The sequence below is a fragment of the Xenopus laevis genome, chromosome 5L (genome assembly GCF_017654675.1).
Source record: "Xenopus laevis strain J_2021 chromosome 5L, Xenopus_laevis_v10.1, whole genome shotgun sequence".
Lineage (NCBI taxonomy): Eukaryota > Metazoa > Chordata > Amphibia > Anura > Pipidae > Xenopus > Xenopus laevis.
The window spans coordinates 5,474,935-5,496,862 of NC_054379.1; the positions used below are offsets into that span (position 1 = coordinate 5,474,935).

The following is a 21,928-nucleotide window of genomic DNA, read 5'->3' on the forward strand; positions in this document are numbered from 1 at the left end:
GCATGGCACTCGTACAGTTGTACCCCCAGTGGCACTGGCTCGGGGTATTAGGAAGTTATTACAATCACTGGGGGTGCCTAACATTTTGGCGTCCCTCAATAATTATTTCAATAATATTTCCTTCTACTTCTCCCTGTGACCCTCCATTAGTTGTTAGAACCGGAGTCAACAGTGGCAGAACCTGGAATTCAGTTACAGTGTCGTATGGTGTGTGAACTCCCTGCAGCCCCTCATTAGGAGTGTTCTCCACAAACATCCCCAATAGGAACACAGAACATCTGATGGGAGATTCCGGCTAACGGACACGGCTCAGGTTTAAAGTTGGACCTGGAAAGGTGTATGTGTTGCACTCAGTAGCCACAGGAGCCAACATTAGAGCTGAATGCACAAAACATTGATCAAGAGCATTTGTTCTGCCTTCAGGTCAGGCATCGGCTCCCGCAGCGAAGAATGAAATCAATTAACACTTGCCTTACTGCGCAATGAGACGGATAAATCTGTGCTATGGGGCAAAGACGTGCAGCTATAGAGCCATAGAATGGGCTTTAAAAGTCTGACGCTGGCTACGATCCATTTTGGAAACAGCACGGCAAGAAATAATAGGCATTAAATGCTAAAAACCCAATATACAGCCCGAATGGCAGCACAAAACACAACGTCATTCATTTTGTCGGCTTCCCCAGCTGTTCTACTTACTAATTGTTCCCTTTGCTTTCATGTAAATCGGCCCCGTGCCAGCTGCCAGTTTGAGAGGCCCACAAGCCACCAGCATTGATATAAAACAGCGCTTTAAAGGGATCAATTACATGTAAGTGTAATTTGTTAATTATGCCTAATTATAAGGCACGAGGCAGAACCTGCTCAACGGCGTAGCAACTCACTATTGAGCACTCAGATTCAGTGCAATTACTGGATACCCACGTACTGCCCTTTATCTTTCAGAAGCAACTTCTACCTATTTAAAGGAGAACTAAACCCACTTCAGTAATCTTCATCACTTTCAGGGCATGCACAGTAGTAGCGAACCTGGAAAATGCGCATGCGCCTATACAGAGCTTCCTTACTGAGATTACGGAGTGGCTAAAGATGGCCCCTGTGAGCTCCGCTGACTCTGCAACAAGGGGTAATTAGCGGTTTAGGAGTAAACTGTGTTAACTCCTGTGCGGAGGGAGAAGGGAGGAGGGACTATGGAGAGTAGAGGGTAGGGGTTTATATTAGAAAGGTGCTTAGTTCTCCTTTAATAACCAGGGTACATTCAACCTTTTATGGCTGGTTTCAGCAGGTCTCATTACACTAGGATTTTGGGAACCATTGCTGCATTGAGGGTATAAAAACATAACCAATAACTAAATGATTCTTGTACCTTGCACTTCCTCACTTCATTCAGTCCATAAAGGGAACAATGGCAGTTTTCTTTACATAAAAGGGATTCTGCTTCTAGGCCGTTCTTCTTTGCAGAGATTGTGTGCACTACCCACTATGAACAGCAGAGGGACCTGGAGTCTCAAATCCATCACTTTAACATGGTACAAGGTAAGGGAGGGGCTCAGTGACTCCACCAGGGTGGGCGGGGACAGGGTCCATACAAGTCAGATGCAGCAATCATGGTTTCCTACATGGCCTACTATACTTTTTTTTTATTTTTTATAAAGGCCAAACTAATTGAGCCCATGTCAGTAAGCGGGTTGTTTTTATTTACCTTTGCGCTATAACATGCAAGAATACGGCTTTTTAGGCATATAGAGTCTAAGGGGCAAATTCACTAACAGGTGAAAATTTGCCAGCGATGGCTTCGCGCACATTGCAACACTTCATCAGGCGTAAATTCGCCTGGGCAATGCTAATTCACGAAGATCCGAAGTTGCGCACAGGATACCGAACTCTGGCGAAATTACGCTCAGCAGTTCGAAGTAGCGCTAGCATTGGCTGATTTACATACGGCGAGCAGTTAAAGTACAATGGACGTATATGCTGCAGCAAATACATTACACTACACAAGGCCAGGGAACCTAAATAAAATTATATAAAGTTGTTATATTGTCCTACACATGAGCCCACAGTATAGTTTAGGTGCCATATGTTATCAAATGTAGGGGGGAAGGAGGATGCCCGGAAAAAAAATTATGATCTTTTTCAGTCTATCACCCTTTAAATAGGAAAAAACGCCAGCGTTTTTTGGGAAAAATTTTAAACTTTTTTGTTGAGGAACTCCTATCTACTCTATTGCACTTCGCCAGGTCTGAGGTGGCGAAGGCAAGTCTGGCGATAGCGGTAACGTTCAGTAAAATCAAAAACTTAGTGAATTTGCGTAGTAACGCTCTTTCGCAAGACCGTAAATTCGCCTGGCGTTAGAGTGCGAAGTTGCGCCAGAATCCATCTCCTTGGCGAAATTACGCCAGCTACCGTTAGTAAATTGGCAAAGTGCCTAAATGACGTTTTCGCCAGCGTTAGTCACTTTGACCTTTAGTGAATCTGCCCCTAAGAATCTAAGCTTTAACATACCTGTAAACTAGGGATGCACCGAATCCACTATTTGGGATTCGGCCGAATTCCCAAATCCTTGGTGAAAGATTCGGCAGAATACCAAACCGAATCCTAATTTACATGAGCAAATTAGGGTCAGGAAAGGAAAAAGTAGAAAAATGTCTTCTTTTGTGACGAAAAGTCACGTGATTTCCCTACCTGCCCCTAATTTACATATGCAAATTCCGATTCGGGTCAGCCAAGCACAAGGATTCGGCCGTATCCGAAACCTGCTGAAAAAGGCCGAACCCTGCCGAATCCCGAACCAAATCCTGGATTTGGTGCATCCCTACTGCCAACTGACCCAATACACGTGTCACAGTCCCAATTTGGTGCCTTGAAAATGAGTGTTATTTACTGTTAGTGGGTTGAGTTAAGGACAGAAGAGGGCAGGTCTGTTTCTAATTGACCGTTTAAAAGTAACAATAACTACAGGGTGGAGTTTAACTACAGGGTGGAGTTTAACTACAGGGTGGAGTTTAACTACAGGGTGGAGTTGAACAATATGAATTGTTTAAACTGGAAGATGACAAAGTCCTTTCCAAACCTTGTCACAGCCTCACTGTACTCTGTAAATAGCAAAGATGGTCAAACTATATGATATTTTTCATAGCACAAATGTATATTTACTGTTTTTATCTGGAAGTCGGTCAATCCTCCACACAACCGCCTTGTAAGCTTTTTCGTACTTCGCTGTTCCTACGGTTACTTGTATCACTGGCTCCGATTCTGTTTCGTAGGTTGATCCAAGGCAAGTCCTTCTGTTCATCTTGGTTTTTAAGGAGCGCTGCCTCTGGAGACTAACCGTCCAAAGGGCTTTCATCCATGTTGCAGGAACTGGAAAGTGTATTGCAATGTTCTCACAATATTTGGCTGAATTGACGTGTAAATTGTCTGTAAAACTTGGAGACATGTTTAGGAAAGCCTGGAGCTCCACATACGCGCCCTGCACTACGGCTGAGGTCTTCACTGAAAATGGAAGTTCTTCCCCACTGAAAGAAGTCTTAAAGCGCATGAGCTCAAGGCGGCAGGCGTCAACTGGGATAAATTTAATGACCCTCGATGTGTGGAATTCCTGTGCTTTAACACACTTGTGGAAATGATAGTTGGTTATGGCTATTAGCCTTTGATCACTGACCTTATCAAAATAACCCCTACAGACGTTCTGAAGTTCATCATCGTTTAGTGTTAAGAAGCACTCTGTACCATTGTTAACAAAACAAAGGCAGTGCAGACGGCAAATAACAGAAGTTTCCATCATTTTCCCGTCTTTGTTGATCCTTCCCCAAAAATTGTCCACTAGTTCCATAATCATTTCTGGTTCGTCGTAAGTCTTCTTCTGCTTAGCTGTCGGTGGGAGGTTCATTAGCTCTTCTTCTACAGCTGTAATGAAATCTTTAAGATCCAGGTAATTGGTTGTTCCCAGTTTTAGCATCTGTTCAACTTCTGCTTCATGAAAGACTTCAAGTTTTGGGTGATACTTCCTTTTCTCGGTGTAAGTAACATGCTCTATTTTAACAGTGTGGATTTTATCTGAAACACTGAAGTTCTCCACCTTTGGCTCCGACAGCCTACACAATTGTCCAAGCTGGAATTCTTTGAATGGCTTGTCAAGGCCCTTCTCATAATACATTTGCAGAATCCCCCCTGGTAGAACCTTTAAATAAATGGGCCCCCACTGCCTAGAAGACATCATGTTCTTTTTTTCTGGAATCCTTAGCATGAATGGCCACCCATCTTTTCTTTCACTTCTAAAAAGACTGTGTGGAATAAATGAGAGGCTGTCAGTGTCTAAACAAGCAGTTGGATGTTTTGGATCATCGGGTGGATCTTCTGTCTTTAAGTGTTGAAGTTTTTCACAGACGTAACTGAAAGAAAGTTGGTTTAGACTTTTCTGATGATCATCACAAGTTTCCTTGAAGTTTCTCTCATGGTCAGGTGCAGAAACCCCAGTGGGGGCCTCATTATTCCAAAATGGACTTGAAAAGGCACATCTGAGTTGAGGGCATTCAGTATGAGCCGGTTCAGACTGAGTTGCTAAATAATTATGACATGGGTATTTGGGAGTACTTGCCTTGTTTGGGCTGGGTAATATTGGCAAAACAGAATTTGGTAACAGTGGAATGTTGGTTGATACTATTGGTGAGTCCGTGTAAGTAGAATAGGAAATCCTTGAAACGTCAGAATTAGGATACAGAATAAAAGACCCCGATGTTGGTGTGGAGGGGGTGCCTGAGTAATCGCTGTTAGGCCTACAAAGAGGCGTGTTCCTTGGAGGACTTGGACTCATAAAGAAATCAATTACAGGTGACGTATTGGGAGTAGTGGGGTTGGAACCTGAGGAACAATCGTAGGACGTGTTGTACAGATTCAGTTTAAGCCCATTGGCTTTAGGCATGTAATGATTCCCCTGGGGGAAATGCAAAGACTTCTGGGCCGGCTGGTACAGATTTTCATCATCAAACGTCACCCAATTCTCTGGTTTCGTCGAGAACATCTTCTTTTAACTTGATTGATTATCGTCTGAAGGACCTAATAATACACAAAATCAAACCAATTAGTTCAATGGCAATGTTAAGGGCCGTACTATGAACAATGATAGAGATACCTAAAAGGGCAGATTTACTAATGTTTGGTAACATTTTGCAGCTGTATATTTTGGTGAATATAGAACATTAACGGTTTTAGATTGGTTACAGATAAAAGAATAAGAGAGCTTTGGGCCTAGGACCACTTTTCTTGTCCCTCCCAGACTCCTATAGTCCCCGTCGTACCAGACTCCCCTATGTCCATCAATATCCCTCAGCAACTGTATATGTTTGTTCATTGGCCCCCTGCAACCCTAGTATTCTTACATTCTGCTGATCAAACTCTTTTTTTGGCCAAAGCAGCCACTCAGGGCCTTGGTACAGCTGATCTCCAGGCTACTTGTTCCCTGGCCTCACATATTATTTAAACATACAGGAGCACTCCTTCTACCTGATGTCAACCTACTCTCTTTCAGAATATACAGAATTCACATTTCCCCATTGCAAAAACTAGAACCATTCAGATTCAGTCTTACTTACCCAACCCAAAATGTATACAATGCAATATATATTTTTTTTTTCCCGACAAAAATCAAGTTCATGCCGAAAAAATTGCAGTGCTTCTCTGCAAGGCATCATTTGTATGCCAAGCTTGTTGTATTTAATTGTAAGGCATCGGTGCCGTATAAGTCTGAAGTCGTAATGAGAACAATAATTAAATGTAAATTTAAAGGCTAAAAATGCAAAGCAGATGTGACTTTGAAAAGTTTTTCATAATGACAAAAAACTTACCAAACCACAAAATGATAAAGGTAATATTTTTTTGGTGTGTGTGGAGTTCATAGCGCTGCTATATGAATTCCCACCTATAGAATTAATACTTATTAAATGTTTATTAATATATACTATGTGTGTGTGGATTAAGCGAATCTGCCCCATTTCATTTCACCAAAAATTAGCAAACAGCAAAAGTTCACAAAATGCATTAAAGTTCATGCTGTAAGGGATACTTACCAGCCATCAGCACTTGACGCATGACATAATTTCGCTCGTTTCGCGTGAAATTCGCCAATGAGCCACAGCCTTGCCCAATTATAGGTTCAACTTATTGTGTTCCTGGGTGTGATTTACTTCTCCTGATCTTGATTCCTGTTATTGACCTTGGCCTGTTATATCCACTAAGAACTTTGCTGCCTGAACTGACCTTTTGCCTGGACTTGATTTCTCTTCTTCTTCAACCCTTTGGATACCATGAACTGCGTTGGACTTGCTGTTTCCTCCTCAGTCCGCAAATCCTAGCGGAGCCTTCGGGCCCGGACACATGGACGTTTTTTGCTGTGAAACCTGGGAGAAAAATTTTGCTCATTAATATTTACTAAAACTCAAATTTTTTTAATTAAAACCAAGTTGACCCAACTCCCATCCATGATTTTACCTCATGTATCAAAAAGTTGGTGCGGGAAAAGTGGCAACAAAAATCATACGACAATTTGAATTCTGCAGCTTTTTCGAATTTGCCACTAGAATCATATGACTTTTTCGAGTTATTATCGGATAACCTCAGCTTTTTCATATTATCGTACCAAAATCAGCACAGATCACGATGTCAAGAAACATCTTCAAAATTGACTTCGTGACATCGACAGGTTTTTAGCTGGAGTTCGAGTTTTTAGCAGCTTTGGGGTAAAATAAATCTTTTTTTTCCTCTAAATATTCAACTTTTTCCCCTTTAAAAACTCGAAGCTTTAATAAAAAGGCCCCTATATGAGTGTGAGGCCATACAGTATGTATATATATATATATTTGTATACATGCATTACTTTCCTCTAGAGACTGTGTCTTTCATGCAAATATTTCCAGCAGTCATCTGCAGATGCTTCAAAAATAATATGCACATAAATATATTCAGCCTCCTTAAATGGCATCTACGTATCTGACAGTTAGTGACATAAAGACCCCGCACTTTGAAAGACCATTCACTGAAGAATGGATCACACGTGGCAGCCAGAGACTTAACATTTTCTCTAAATGACTTTGCTTCCGTCAATATTTCCAAGTCTACACAAGTCAATAGGACGTGGAAACCAAGTGATAGTAGAGATTGTTAGGAATATAGATTTAAGAGCCAATGAGCGCTATGTGGATTTACCTCTGCCTTTTCCCTGTTCTGATTCCAAATGCTAAGCCACATTTTGGTGTGAAAAGCACATTTTACCATCAAAGGGCACTTAACCAGATACAAACAAAAGATTTCCAAGACTGAATATATCTGGTGGAACGAGTGCTGGAAACAATAACAAGACTCTAAGACCCCTGAGGCTGATGACACACCAACGGTTTACTCGTCCAAAGTAATGATGTACTGGAGGAAATGTGCAAGTGATGACATGCACTTGACAATAAGTCTAGGGTAGGCTGCATGGGTGGTGCTTTTCTCCACCGCCACAAAAGCCACATGGTGTGCCATCAACCTTTATGTCCTCACTTCAATCACAGTCCTACTGAACATGATGAAAAGCACCTTCGGTGTTTGGTGGATCCAAGAGAAATGAGGGGTTTCATTCACCCAGACCATATAGAGTATCTAGCACTAATTGGGCTAAAGCAGTGATCCCCAACCAGTAGCTCGTGAGCAACATGTTTCTCTCTAACCCCTTGGATGTTGCTCTCAATGGCCTCAAAGCAGATGCTTAGTTTTGAACTCCAGACTTGGAGGCAAGTTTTGGTTGCTTAAAAACCATATGTACTGCCAAACAGAGCCTCCTGTAGGCTGTCAGTCCACATAGGGACGACCAAATAGCCAATCACAGCCCTTATCACCACCCAGGAACATTTTTTTGTGTTGCTGCCTGACTCTTTTTAAATCTGAATGTTGCTCACTGGTGAAAAAGGTTGGGGACCCCTGGGCTAAAGCAACTTGACATGCTGAGTCATTTTTAAAACATTTCTCCACTCATCCGCTTTTTGAACAGAAAAAAGATCACTTCATGGAAGTCTAGGGGCCGACTATGGCCCTTCAGATGTTTTTTATAGTCTCCAGTTTAACTTAAGCTTCCCTGTAGGACTTTCGTACAATCTGGGCACAAATGCTGTATGCGTTATCAGATATATGGCCACCATATGAGAAACGTTGGACAACACTGATCAGTGAAAAGAACAGAAATCCAACCTTTTACTACATAATGCAATTATTTTCCAAGAACCTGGGGCTGCAAAACTGGATTGTTATCCACAAGACGACAAGCCGGACCCGGAACACGAGCCATAGGCACCATTGTGAGAAGACCGACAATAATGTATAAAATACAGAATATTGTGAGCTCACAGTCACAGGTATAAACTGGAAAAAGAGATCACACCCTGGTATGTGGAATAAAGAAGCCAATCATTAGTAGTCTTTAATCATTAGTAGTCTTTAATTAAAAGGGAAGATTGTCTTAGAAATACATTTTAGTATTTTTTTTTCCTCTCTATTTCTCCATTCTCTAACTCAAGACCAATGTAAAGGTTCAGCCCTTGGCCAAGGTCCCCTCTGAAGGTCCAACCTTTGTTGAGGGCCCCACCCTTAGCTCATGAAATTGGTACAGATATAGGAAATATTTGTGTATTATCATAGTTTCAAGAATATCTAGGACAGTAAAGACATAGTCATTCCAAATCTCACCCTAACTGACCTTCAAGCTGGGCTTTCATGGTATCTAGGAGAGCAAATGGCAATTCTCACCACAACTGCCCATTAGGTTTAGCCCCCCCTTAACCCGCAACCCTAACCTGCAATGTTTGGGCAAATTTCATCCTGAACCCACCCAAATGGAAGTCAACCACTACCCCAAAGCTCATAACAAGATATAGGAAAATATTGCTGTATCCATTGAGAACTTCTAGGACAGTAAATGAGCATTCATCCCAAATCTCCTGCTAACTGACCTTCAAGCTTGGCTTCCATGAGTATTTTGTAGAGCCAAGTCTCCCCAAATCTCACCTGACCTTCTCACACTGTCCCCCCTTGGAGGTCTCACCTATAGGGTGGTGCAGTATAACTTTACATAGATGTATTTCCAGTAGAATGTTTGTATCCCAGGTATTTACTGGAGTATAGAATATTTTATTTTGCTATAAGATTTTACACTGTAGGTTCTTTTAAAAAGTTTTTTTAGCCTTATATTTATACAATCTTCATACTCGGTCCTGCCCAGTGACATGATTCTGCCAAGGAAGGAATATTCTATTTCATGATTGTGGTATTGTTGGTGTGTGTAAAGCACCAGTGTGATACTCACACATGTTTTTAACACAACACACTTGTTTTTTCCCCCAGAGAGATTAACCAGAGCCACGCCGCTCACACGTGGATTTTTATATTATAACTGGAGGCTGTGAAAAGAACGGAGCGAGTCATTATGTCATTTATGGGCAAAGATCTGCACCCTGTGTGGTCGACAAGTGCTGGAACTTAGACTGAATGTTCTGTAATGTAACAGGGCAATATAAAATTGGTAATAATAAGGAGCTGCTGAAGACACATTTATCTAGATGATACATCATTCACATCAGTCCCTGCCCCAGTGAGCTTACGATCTAAGGTTCCTATAACACAGTAGGGCTTGTATGTATTTGAAGAGTGTGAGAACATAAAAGAGAGGCCTGGTTGGAATTAAACTGACCCAGTCGCCTGCTGCCCGTCTGTAGTGCACAATGTCAAACTGGAGCTGCTGTAAACTGAGAACATGGTCATCAAGTTTTGAAACTGGGGTAGTGGACCCTAGTCTGACACTGGGGGTGAATGGAAAAGCTATTTTAATTGGCATACAACCATTGTACCTGGGAAGCTGTACGTCAGCCTTATGTCCTGAAATGACCCAATGTCATCAGAATTTAATAATAACCCAGTTGAGATATTTTTGAGACCTTATTTCGTGCTACCATTTAGAGCAGGGGTCCACAACCTTTTTCACCCATGAGCCACAGTCAAATGAAAAAAGAGTTGGGGAGCAACACAAGCATGATGACAATTAAGGGCTGTGATTGACTATTTTGTTGCCCCTATGTGACCGTCAGCCTACAGGAGACTGTTAGTTTACATGGTTTTATACAACCAAAACTTGCCTCCAATACTGGAATTCAGAAATATTCACTTGCTTTGAGGCCACTGGGAGCAACATCCAAGGAGTTGGTGAGAAACATGTTACTCACGAGCCACTGGTTGGGGATCACTAATTTAGAGTGACGAATAATATATTTTCCCAGTGGGGAAACAACCGGTGAAACGAATTCCAATGTCATTATCATTCTCTTACATAGCAAAATTACCGGCACACAGGAGAGGATGCGAGTGTAGAAACCCCTTATTAAAGTGTAACGTTACGGGGGAACCTTGGTCAGACACGTTACACTTTAATAAACACGCAGGGGTTTCCGCGCTTCCATCGTGTCCTGTGTGCCGGTAATTTTGCTTTGTTGTATATTGCCGGGTGCCGCTCCCTTCTACCGTGCACCGGACCTTTGCACAAAAAAGAGGCCAGGGTGTGCTGCTGGGTCATTTATTGGTTATCATTCTCTTCACGTAGATAAGTCTTGGGCTAGTAGTAAGCTGGGCATTTGGAATCTGGTGGCCCGTCGGCACATAGTGCAGTTTGGTGCGGAAGCCGGTCACCATTGTATGTGCGTCGGCACCTCCCTAGGCACCAATCACAGAACAGGGGCTCATTCACAAAGATGTCAGCCCCACGCTCGCACCCAAAAAGTGAAAATGTTGCACTTATTGGCACACAGTGATTGTTGTACCTGCGTTTGCACATCCCTCAGTTGTTTCTTTCCTGTTTTTTCTCAAAACGAGAGCCGGCGCCTGAGCTTGACTCCCGCTATCCCCCCGCACCCCCCGGCACTGACTTCAGCCCCCTCATTGACACCAACATAATTCCCTGAGCTGACAGAGTTCTCTTTGAACTGTCAGGGAAATCAGCGGTTGTGCATGTTGCTGCATCTGACAGTGTGTGACCTGCCATAATGTTCTATTACATCTGAATTACTCACTTCTCTGGGATTGTTGCAGACTCTTCTTTTGCAAACGCTGAATTGGAGGCGGCCATGTAAAGCTCGCTACTGCCAGCTAGTGGCACGGAAACCATGAACAAAAAGAAAACCCGTACGGGGAATAAAAAAGCGCAGGTTCCTGACTCTGAGTTTTAATTACACACAGATAATGCAGATTTCCCTTTAGGACGGCTCATTGATCCTTACAGCTATAATACATCGCACAGCGTCAGCAGGGAACAGTCTCCATAGAGCTCAGCGTTTCATCCATGTGAATCTATATACTGTATATCTATATCCATGTTTATTGTCTCTGCATTGCTGCATTGAGAGGAAGACAAGAGGCTGTATATAACACACTGCAATAAGAGATGCTTCGGGCTGTCAGAACATTCCTATGTCCATAATATAAATCATTAATAATTAGTATTAATTACCTCAACACAGGCATATTATATTTGCTCCAGGTCTGGTCTGATAACCAATCCGATGTTTTCCTTTAAAGGATCAGGAAACCTAAATTCAGGTACAGGTATGGGATCCGTTATACGGAAACCCGTTATCCAGAAAGAATTACGGAAAGGCCGTCTCCGATAGACTCTGTTATAATCAAATAATCCAAATTTTAAAAACCGATTTCCTTTTTCTGTGTAATAATAAAACAGTCGCTTGTACTGGATCCCAACTAAGATATAATTAATCCTTATTGGAGGCAAAACCAGCCTATTGGGTTTATTTCATGTTTATATGATTTTCTAGTAGCATTAAGGTGGGAAGATCCAAATTACGGTAAGACCTGTTATCCGGAAAGCCCCAGGTCCCGAGCATTCTGGATAATAGGTCCCATACCTGTATTATCAAATTGATACAGTATATGAAGGTGCCAAAAACCTTAAATCCCTCCTTAATGATAGAAAGGCCCCTTTGTGCCAGACCAACCCTTCACCAGCCAGAAGGCCTGTAATGGCAAAGATCTGCTCCTTCTTTGTGCCCAACCAGAAGGCCTTCAAGTGCAGGGTGACAAGAGCCCATGTGGCTCTGAATATTTCTGACTCCATGTAAGCTTCAGAGCTTCTGAAATATGGAGCCAAGTCCACGTGTTGAGACCCTAAAGCTTGTGAGATGGTCTCCCATTTTGTTTGATTTTGAACAAATTCGCAAATTGTTTTCCTTTATATAGGGGGAAATTGGCCAGATATCTGAAGGGTACAATCTACAATCCAGTCTTATAACCAGCATCACTCCGGACAGGAATAAAAGGCCATACAACCAACTCAAAGTCATCACTGACTGAATCACATGGAAATAATTCTGTGTTTATTGCTAGATTAAAGGCCACATAATACTCTGACAAACTGCTTCCTTTAGATGGACAGCACACAAGAATCATCTAGGATCAGGCACGGACAAATTCCAACAGTTTTGGGGAGTACTGTTGTTATATTTTACTACTGGTTCCTAAATTTTATTGGTGTCTTCACACACGATGGCCGCCATTTCTGGCCATGCTCTTCCTTTCCCTGACTCTTTGGTGGCGACTGTCAACCAGATGTATGACCAACATCATGCTCCTGTTTGGGTATCTAGCAATAGTCATATCTCCTCTAGCTAAGATTCCAATACCTACAAAGTTTAAAATTAGTCTACGTTGCGTTATCAAAAAGAAGGACCAACCGCTTCCTAATTGTCTGTTTTGGCTCATGGCAGTGCTAAAGACCCAAGCCTTTAATTGTCAGTACAAAGTACGTATCTAGGAAATAGTAGAAGCCAAAGGTATTAAGGCTGTCCTTTGTGTTCATTGTTGGGGGGGTGTGAGGCCTGGAAGAGCTTGAAGATCTTTATCATTGGGATCTGTATGGAATCCATGTGTGTCACTGCCTTCCCCAAATCTACAGAAAGTGTCCTCAAGCTCCACAAAGCTAAACGGGCCGGCTTCAGGTTGTGTAAACGTAATGGGCTGTAAAATGGAGATTTTATTTCTAGCAGACCTGCCAAAAAAAGGAATATGAGTAATATAATCCAAATATAAATGATCTCATATAAAGTAATGGAACATTTTCTCATTCTAAATCTTAAAAGTACGGTATATACTGCAGAGAAGTGCGGATTCATTGTGCAATAAAGCCCTTCCGTTCAGCTGCAATTCAACCGTCTCCATCCCAACCTCTCCGGAACATCTTCATTTAATAAAGCTGCTACATTTGTTCAACAATCAGTGTCTTTTAGTGAATTCTACTGCGCCTGATCCATCAACTCCAACGTTCTTCTCCGTGCACAGCCGGCACGCACCTCGCTATGGGTCTGACTTTCTCTGGCACCCGGCTCTTCATTTTAAGAAAGTTATAAAGATTTAAATGACAAAATCACTCGCTGTATAATTACATTTAAAGGGGAAATATTTATCTGTGCAGAATGAGAGCAGAATATTCAATCCCAGGCTCGGCATCCCTACAGGATCCTCCAAAGACTTTAATCAAAAGTGCCATCTATTGCTCTATAATAATCAGGCTGCTTCTAATGGAGTCTAAAGATCATTTATCTACAAGTAAGTTCAATATGAATAAATGCAAATAAAGCCTCATGCAATGCAGAGAACTAGAAACCAAACAGGCATCATACATACTTTATACACATATATATATACTGTATATTTGATACTAAAGTGCACCAGGTCTAATATACAGTATATCATCTCACAAAACACTTTTCCTGCATTAAGTCCAAGGAATCAGGAGGAAACTCCCTTTCCTTTTTTAGTCCAACAGTCCAAGAGCATTTTTTACTGCATTCTGCATTTAGTCCAGAAGTTCAAGTATAAATTTTCCTGCATTTAGTACATTGGTCCACGTGGAAACCTTCTTCCTGCATCTAATCTAACAGTTCAAGAGGAAACTGCTTTTGCATATTTAGTCCAGCAGTCCAAAATAATTTTTTTTCCCCTCCATTTAGTCCAACAGTTCAAGTGGAAACCTTCCTGCATTAAGTCCAACAGTTCAAGCAGAATCTCCTTTTCTGTATTTAGTCCTGAGTACAAGTGGAAACCCTCTAACTGCATTGAGTCCAACAGTTCAAGAGGAAACTTCCTTTCCATACATAGTCCAGCGGCCCAAGATCGAATTTTTTCCTGCATTTAGTCGAAGTGGAAACTGTCATGTTGAGCCACAGGTGAGTGGATGCCAAGTAGGAGCCTTTGTGCTGTGTAACGTGGGTAATATAAAACTGGAACTTGAAAGGCAGCTGACATTGCAAGAATGAAGATTTATTTAAGGAAGAATAAAGCAGGAATTAATGTAGATACAAGGAAATACACAAGTTCATTACCAGGCCAATGGTTGAAGGCAGGCGGCTGACGAGGAGAATCAGATAACTCGCAGAGGGTCTGGGCCGGCGGCTGAGAAGGAGAGTCCAAGAGGTAGGCCGAGGTCAATACCAGGAGATCCATAAGCAATAAGAAATGGAGCGGAGGAACACAGGCATGGAGCAGAAACAGGGAACCAGGTGGGGACTAGGGAACTATGGCAGGAATCAGGAACAATGGCAGGAATCAGGAACAATGACAAGAATCAGGAACTATGGCAGGAATCAGGAACTATGGCAGGAATCAGGAACTATGGCAGGAATCAGGAACTATGGCAGGAATCAGGAACTATGGCAGGAATCAGGAACAATGGCAGGAATCAGGAACTATGGCAGGAATCAGGAACAATTGCAGGAATCAGGAACTATGACAGGAATCAGGAACAATTGCAGGAATCAGAAACTATGGCAGGAATCAGGAACAATGGCAAGAATCATGAACTATGACAGGAATCAGGAACAATGGCAGGAACCATGAACAATGGCAAGAATCAGGAACTATGGCAGGAATCAGGAACAGAATAAAGATAGATCTGGCTCTGAGGCTTCAATGATCAAGCAATGAGTAGGGATGGGTGAATTTTTTCGGTTTGTTTCGCCACGGAAATGATGCCCATACACTTGTATGGCATCGTGCGACAAAAAAAAAAGGACCCTTTAAAAAAAAAAAAAATTGCCGCGCGACAAAAATTTAATGAGCGTGAGTGTCACTTCGCCGACGGCAAATTTTTGTTAAAACGAAATGGGTCAAATTCGTCCATCCCTAGCAACGAGGAGTTGCTTCCAATGGGCTCATAAAGCCCCTGAATTGAACAATTAGCAACACTTGATGTAAATGAGTTGGGCGGAGGAAGAGACCAGCAGGAAGAGAGCGACCCATGACCATCAAGATAGTTGACCCACATCCATTCTAAAGAATAGCTTAAAGCAGACATAGTTCATCAACAGACTAGGGTTTGAGAACAGGTCCTGACAGAAACCTTCCTGCATTTAGTTCAAGCGGAATCTCCTTTTGTGTATTGAGTCCTGTGTTCAAGTGGAAACCCTGTAACTGCATTGAGTCCAACAACCCAAGAGGAAACTTCCTTTCCATATTTAGTCCAAGTGTCCAAGATCAATTTGGTTTCCTGCATTTAGTCCAACAGTCCAAGTGGAGACCTTCCTGCATTTAGTCTTGTGTCCAATTAGGAAGATTATTCTTCTGGACTTTAGTTCCTTGTTCTCAATCTGATTTAAACCCTCATCCCCCAGGTTCTCTCCTATTTCTGGTTTGTTTACAAGAACATAAGGAATATTTTCTTCACTCGTTATTTTCTGCAGCAATGTATCAGTTTAACCAGAACTTTGTTTTTTTGTTTTTTTTTTTTTACAACCACAAACCAAAAACACAAAAGTATAAATGAAAACATTAGTTGGAGCCGCCAGAGTCACCCAAAGGGCAAGTATTCCTTGTAGATAAAAATGGAGAATAATTCACATATACATGGCATTAGTTTTCCTCGCAATCACTGCTCAACGTAAACTGACCCCGGGAAGCTCATTTAAAATACACATTTTTAGTTGAAGATGAATTGTCTCAGTGTGTTTTCACAGACATTCGGGATCGACGTCTCGTGCACTTGATGGTGGGACGTGTAGTTCCACAAACCTTTGAAGGGCATAAGTTCCAACTTAGTTCATTTGGAAATAAACTGACAGTTCTGATCTCTCATTTCGGCAGATAATTGGGCAACGGATTGTTTGCGCTCGTCCCAAACAGCTAATCACAAACGTGTGCAACTCAACTGAAATGTGCCAGGAAATTCCATTTACACAAAAAAAAAGAGGTAAGGAATTTGCTTGGAAAATCACATCATTCCCGGAACATTTCCAACTGCCTGTTTACTTAAAGGAGAAGGAAAGCTCCAAGACAGTTTATTGCCAACATATAGTGCAAGCTAGAATGCTATATTTATTCTGCAGAATGCATAACCATACCTGAGTAATCAGCTCTAGACACTCTCTCTGTTTGTTTAGGATAGAAGCCGCCATTATTAGCTTGGTGTGACATCACTTCCTGCCTGAGTCTCTCCCTGCTCACTTACAGATCTGGGCTCAGATTACAGCAGGGAGGGGAGGAGGGAGAGAGGAGCAAACTGAGCATGCTCAAGCCCTAGCCCTGGAGGTTTAAGCTGAAAACAGTTAGTCTGATACAGAAGCCCATGAGTCCACAATAGAAGGAAAGAAATGTGATGTTTCTTATGACAGAGGACTCAGAGCAGCATTACTTTGAGGGGTTACTGGTGTATTTATATAGACCTTTCTGATAAATCTTACTTACTTTTAGCCTTTCCTTCTCCTTTAAAGGGGAGGTTCACATTTACGTTAACTTTTAGTATGTTATAGAATGGCTACTTCTAAGCAACTTTTCAATTGGTCTTCATTTTTTAAACGGGGGTCACTGACCCGATTTAAAAAAACAAACAAATACTCTGTAAGGCTACAAATGTATTGTTATTGTTACTTTTTATTACTCATCTTTCTATTCAGGCCTCTCCTATTCATATTCCAGTCTCTTATTCAAATCAGTGCATGGTTGCTAGGGGAATTTGGACCCTAGCAACCAGATGGCTGAAATTGCAAACTGGAGAGCTGCTGAATAAAAAGCTAAATAACAAAAAACACAAATGATAAAAAATGAAAACCAATTACAAATGGTTTCAGAATATCCCTCTCACTACATCATACTGACAGTTAATTTAAAGGTGAACAACTCCGTTTAAGGTTTTTCTATTGTATAAACATAAAAAGTGAGAAATAAATGAAAAAAACAAAATTAGTCCTTATATAGTAAGGAAAATCTTGCATCACACGCTGGGCTCAGTAAGGAATCTTCTTTGGTGCCAAGTGCGGATTTCTTCCCTTTAAATCAGGGATCAAGTGTCAGTTTGGACGGAACCTTCTACAAAAGGATAAACCGGAGCCACAAAAGGAATGAATAGAATTAACGGTCCAAACCATCAACCTTCCACTCAGGGGCAGATTTATTGTTTATTTATTATTATTTTTAATATTTCATTTTTTTCTTTTTGCATGTGCAAATTGCTGCAACCTTGATGCAATGGCGGGTGCCATTTCTGCCAGGACTCAGATGACACTTTACTAGGGCAGCATAAAGCCGTTACCAGTAACTTTAGCCAGGGTTGGGTTGGGGTACCAGGGGCCCACTGGACTATTTAACCACAGGACACAGGATTTTTCCCACTATCCTTATTGTCTAGTCTGACTTTAGGACCTAAGTATTATGTTTTTACCATAAATTGATCTTTTTTTATTGTAGAGGGCACAATGGTGTTTGCTTGATACCAGCGTCGGACTGGAGACACCCAAGCCACAGGCCTCCACCTGCAAGCCATCCAGCCCAACTGCAACCCCCCATGGGCACATACCTTATTTTCTTTTATTGGGGCAGACGGGAGGTCGGGGCAGCGTACATTAGTGATGTGTGTGTCCGATACCATGGGTCATGGGTTGGGTTTGGGCCGACCTCGACCCCACCACCTTCAACTGCCGGTTTCCAACTTCCGGCTTTATAGCCGTGCGCCTGCTCGCCCCTCCACTTTTGTGACATCGTCGGCGGGGTGGCGCGGGTCTATAAAGGGAAGGCGGAAGTCGGGCACGGCTGGAGGGACAGCGGGTTAGGGTTGGATGTGGGTCAGGAAAAACCCGACCCGCTCATTACTAGCGCACATGATTTCTGAAGGAAAGTGGCCAGTTCTGGGTCGCCTGGACCCACCAGGGTTTTTTCCCGTTGCCCTGCCAGCCCAGTCGGACCCTGCCTGATAGATTAGAGACTCGCCAGTGAACAGGAGGTAAGTGAGGTGGGTCATGTTGTCGAGTCTGTTGTCTCAAGTGTCAGTAGGCCCAGAGTGCCCCGACTGCCCATTATTATAATTCCCTGAATTCTCAGGTTTTCTGCTTAATGATAAAATGACATGAATTTCGGAGAATATCTGCTGGGCCTATTGACTCAACCTGCAGTGGGAACATTGGAATTACTGCCGGCTGGCGGGTGCTGAGAGCGCAAGGCTTCCCCTGTGCCAATAATGGCACATTCCCGTGACTTGGAACAGAAGGCAGGACACTCGTTTTTTGCGCGACTAGAACAGTCGCAGTCATAAATGAGCCCCGTGGTTAAATATCAGATGCAATGTTCACCCCAGGTCTGGTGACTCAAAGCAGCCAACAAGCAGGAAGCATTTGCAGGTCAGCTGCACTATGACATCTGATTGGTTGCTATGGGTTACAAGACCTGTAGCAAATGACATGACTTCCACCCTACGTCGCTTCCTCCCTGCCATACTTCGAGGTCCGCACCCGAGGTGCATTTTTAATTTTTCTTTCAGTTATTTAGGCACCCGAGGGCCACCCCTGCCGCCCTAGGCACAGACACCCCTGAGTACATTACCCTTTTAAAGTGCCTTCACTCTCTTCCCAAGGGACGTCCAAAACTGAATTCATGTCCATCGGTTGTTGAGCTGTTGCATGTGACTGGCTGCCAGGGGCTGCTGGGAGAGTTAGTTCAGAACTGCAGCTTTGTACAAATGGACAACGCTCTTCCCTTAGAGGTGAGGGAAATACAGGCCATTCCTCAATCTCTTCTTCAACGACAGTTAATGTTCGTTCTCTGGCATATGAGACTGCTACGGGGTCAGCACTTCATTCAATTACAAGGAAACATCTCTCCCCTAATTGAGTGATGCACAATAAGATTTCCATCAGATTCCAAGTCAAGCAGAACGGCCTTTGAATGTGCTGCTGCTCCCGCCTGAACCTGAGCCAGAGATCAGAGAACCTGCTGAGCTGACAGTTGCGTCCCAGTGCCGGCAAGCAGATGGCAAGGGCAGGGCAGACGCTGGCGTCCTCACAACTTTTTATATAATATCTGAGCTTTGAGAGAGCAGCCTGGCCCCACACAGGGCAACATTGATTGTTATAAATGGTGACTAGTGATGTCATTGTTTATAAACGGTGACTAGTGATGTCATAATTTGTCACATGACTCACTAAAATGTGTGTATTATAATAAATAAAGGAACAAATAGGAGGATATTAGAAGTCATCTCGGACCATGACCTTGACTTATAATATCCTTATATTTTACAATAGGGGGTAATTTATTCACTATATTATCATGGAGGAACATCAGATGTGTGACTATAGCAACAGGCATCTTAGTACTCACTACTCATAGACAGCACAACATGAGATTGGGGTGTACAGTAACAGGGGGCCCCCACATTTCCAGACAGTTTAGATGCTCAGACGGCTCGTGGCCTCCTCCTCTGGTACCAAAAGTGGCCACGAGCCCCATTACAGTGATACAGCCACAGGCTTTTCATGTTCCGGCCACTTCCTTAGAACGTTCCACTCAGAAGCTCAGGTGTCCACATACACATTGTTTCAGGAGCCCGACCCATTTCTCAGGTGGTTACACCCAAAACACTTCAGGGCCATGAGCCCTACTAAGGTGATACAGGTATAAGCTTGCTGGGGGCACGTGCCCAAGGTTCCTCTACCCGCCATTCATTCTTTGAGCAAATCCTCATCTGATAAATACAGAACATTGAGTCAGAACCTCCATTGCCTCTTGCACATCAGTCGTTAAACCTGGTACAGGGCCCCGTAACTACAACTTGCCCTTTAATAATGAAATTCAATCCACAGGAAGGAGCAAAATGATAAAGATGGACAAAGAGACCTGCCCATAGAATGTCTCTATCACGCCCCCTGGTGGCAACCCATAGAATGGTATTCACTAATGCTCTACTCTTCCCAAGGAGCTAAAGTCCAACATCCAGACCCAGGATTTCTGGGAAAGTTGCAGAATTATAGATTAAGAGATTTTTCGTACATTTATAAAACTGCTGTGTTTTTAGTAAAAGACCAGTTGGGCTATGATGGTGCAACTCAGACTGATCCAATCAAACAACCTCAATCCCAAAAACGGAATTCCATAGGGATCCACATGCCTGGCCCACCCGAGCCCGACTTCTGGGTTCCTTTTATAGACCTGCCCCACTGATTACATCACAAAAGGGGTGTGGCTAGAAAAGCGGAAGTTGGAAGCCGGCAGTTTAAGGTGGCGGATGGGAAGAGCAGGAGGAAGAGCTCGACCCGGACCTGTCCGCCATCAGCAAATTGGGGTGCGAGGTCCAAACCCGACCGACCCGCGGATCCCACAGGTATTGGGCCGGCCCGCACATCACTACTATACATGAGCACCAGGCTCTCACTAGGACATGTGAATGGGCAGATTTACACACCTCCCAACATTTTGGTATTAGAAAAAGGGCAAAAAGATTTTTGAGAATTTTTTTGACCCCTACCTGTTTTTGTGGCCACACCTCCTGATTATAGAAACAAGGTTTGTGCTACTGCCACATCATAATGAATAAATGTGGTACCACTTAATAAATAAATATTTGAATCAAAAAATACCAAATAAAGTAAAGAATGAAGGAGAAAACACTCACAGTTCACCTCAGTCCCAAGGTGCAAAATCAAAATTACTGTGTCCTAACGGAATGTGAGGGTCTCCAAAAATGCGAAAACAAATGTAAAAAGTAGAAAATTTATTAGGACATGATACCAAACACGTTTCGTGCCTATTGGGGCACTTACTCATATGAGTAAGTGCCCCAATAGGCACGAAACGCGTTAGTTATTTTTGGAGACCCTCACATTCCGTTTGGACACCTCCTGATTACCAAGTTTGTTTTACAAAATTTGGCAGGTTATGAAAGTTTAAACACATTTCTGTGGTTTTTATGTGTTATTACAGTTTTGCTAATGAAGGTGAATTGCCCTTTAAGCTGCAAGTCACAGTTTCCCCAAGAGACCTTCTTATCTTAAATTTGTTACAATTGTTTCTTTGCTTATCTTAAATTGTTACAATTGCTTCTTTGCTTATCTTAAATTGTTACAATTGCTTCTTTGCTTATCTTAAATTGTTACAAAAGTATCTATTCTGAGCTCTTTGCCAAAAGCCAATTAAGTTTTAGAATTAAATTGTTACAATTGCTTCTTTGCTTATCTTAAATTGTTACAATTGTTTCTTTGCTTATCTTAAATTGTTACAATTGTTTCTTTGCTTATCTTAAATTGTTACAATTGTTTCTTTGCATATCTTAAATTGTTACAAAAGTATCTATTCTGAGCTCTTTGCCAAAAGCCAATTAAGTTTTAGAAACGTTGTATCTTTTTCTGGCTGTTCAGTGCAGGAGATCAAAGAGAAAGTTGGGACATTTCAGTAACAACGGGACTGCGGGCTGAGCTGGGAAAATCGGGACTGTCAGGAGGTATGGGTTTAGTAAATGACGCCCCACGTAAGCACATAGTTACTGCTACAATATTTTCTTTATTACCATTGAATAACCAGAGTATATGGAAAAGATTATCTGCAACTTGAACATCTGCAGCTCCTTCCAATATGGATAATGTCTGAC

The 21,928-nt window shown here is 42.4% G+C and overlaps 1 protein-coding gene across 3 annotated transcripts in view; it reads right to left on the reverse strand.

The window, feature by feature from the left end:
• Nucleotides 1-21,928, reverse strand: part of LOC108716416 (stonin-1) — a 40,910-nt gene that overhangs the window by 9,938 nt on the left and 9,044 nt on the right. For 2 of the 3 annotated variants that reach the window (XM_018262528.2, XM_018262530.2), the window contains exons 2-3: nucleotides 6,066-6,395; nucleotides 3,154-5,055 (exon numbers count right to left, since the gene is read on the reverse strand). In XM_018262528.2, the coding sequence (XP_018118017.1) occupies nucleotides 3,154-5,020 (1,867 nt within the window). In that variant the 5' untranslated portion in view covers nucleotides 5,021-5,055; nucleotides 6,066-6,395. The remainder of the gene's footprint in view (nucleotides 1-3,153; nucleotides 5,056-6,065; nucleotides 6,396-21,928) is intronic. The other variant, XM_018262529.2, reaches the window with a different exon arrangement.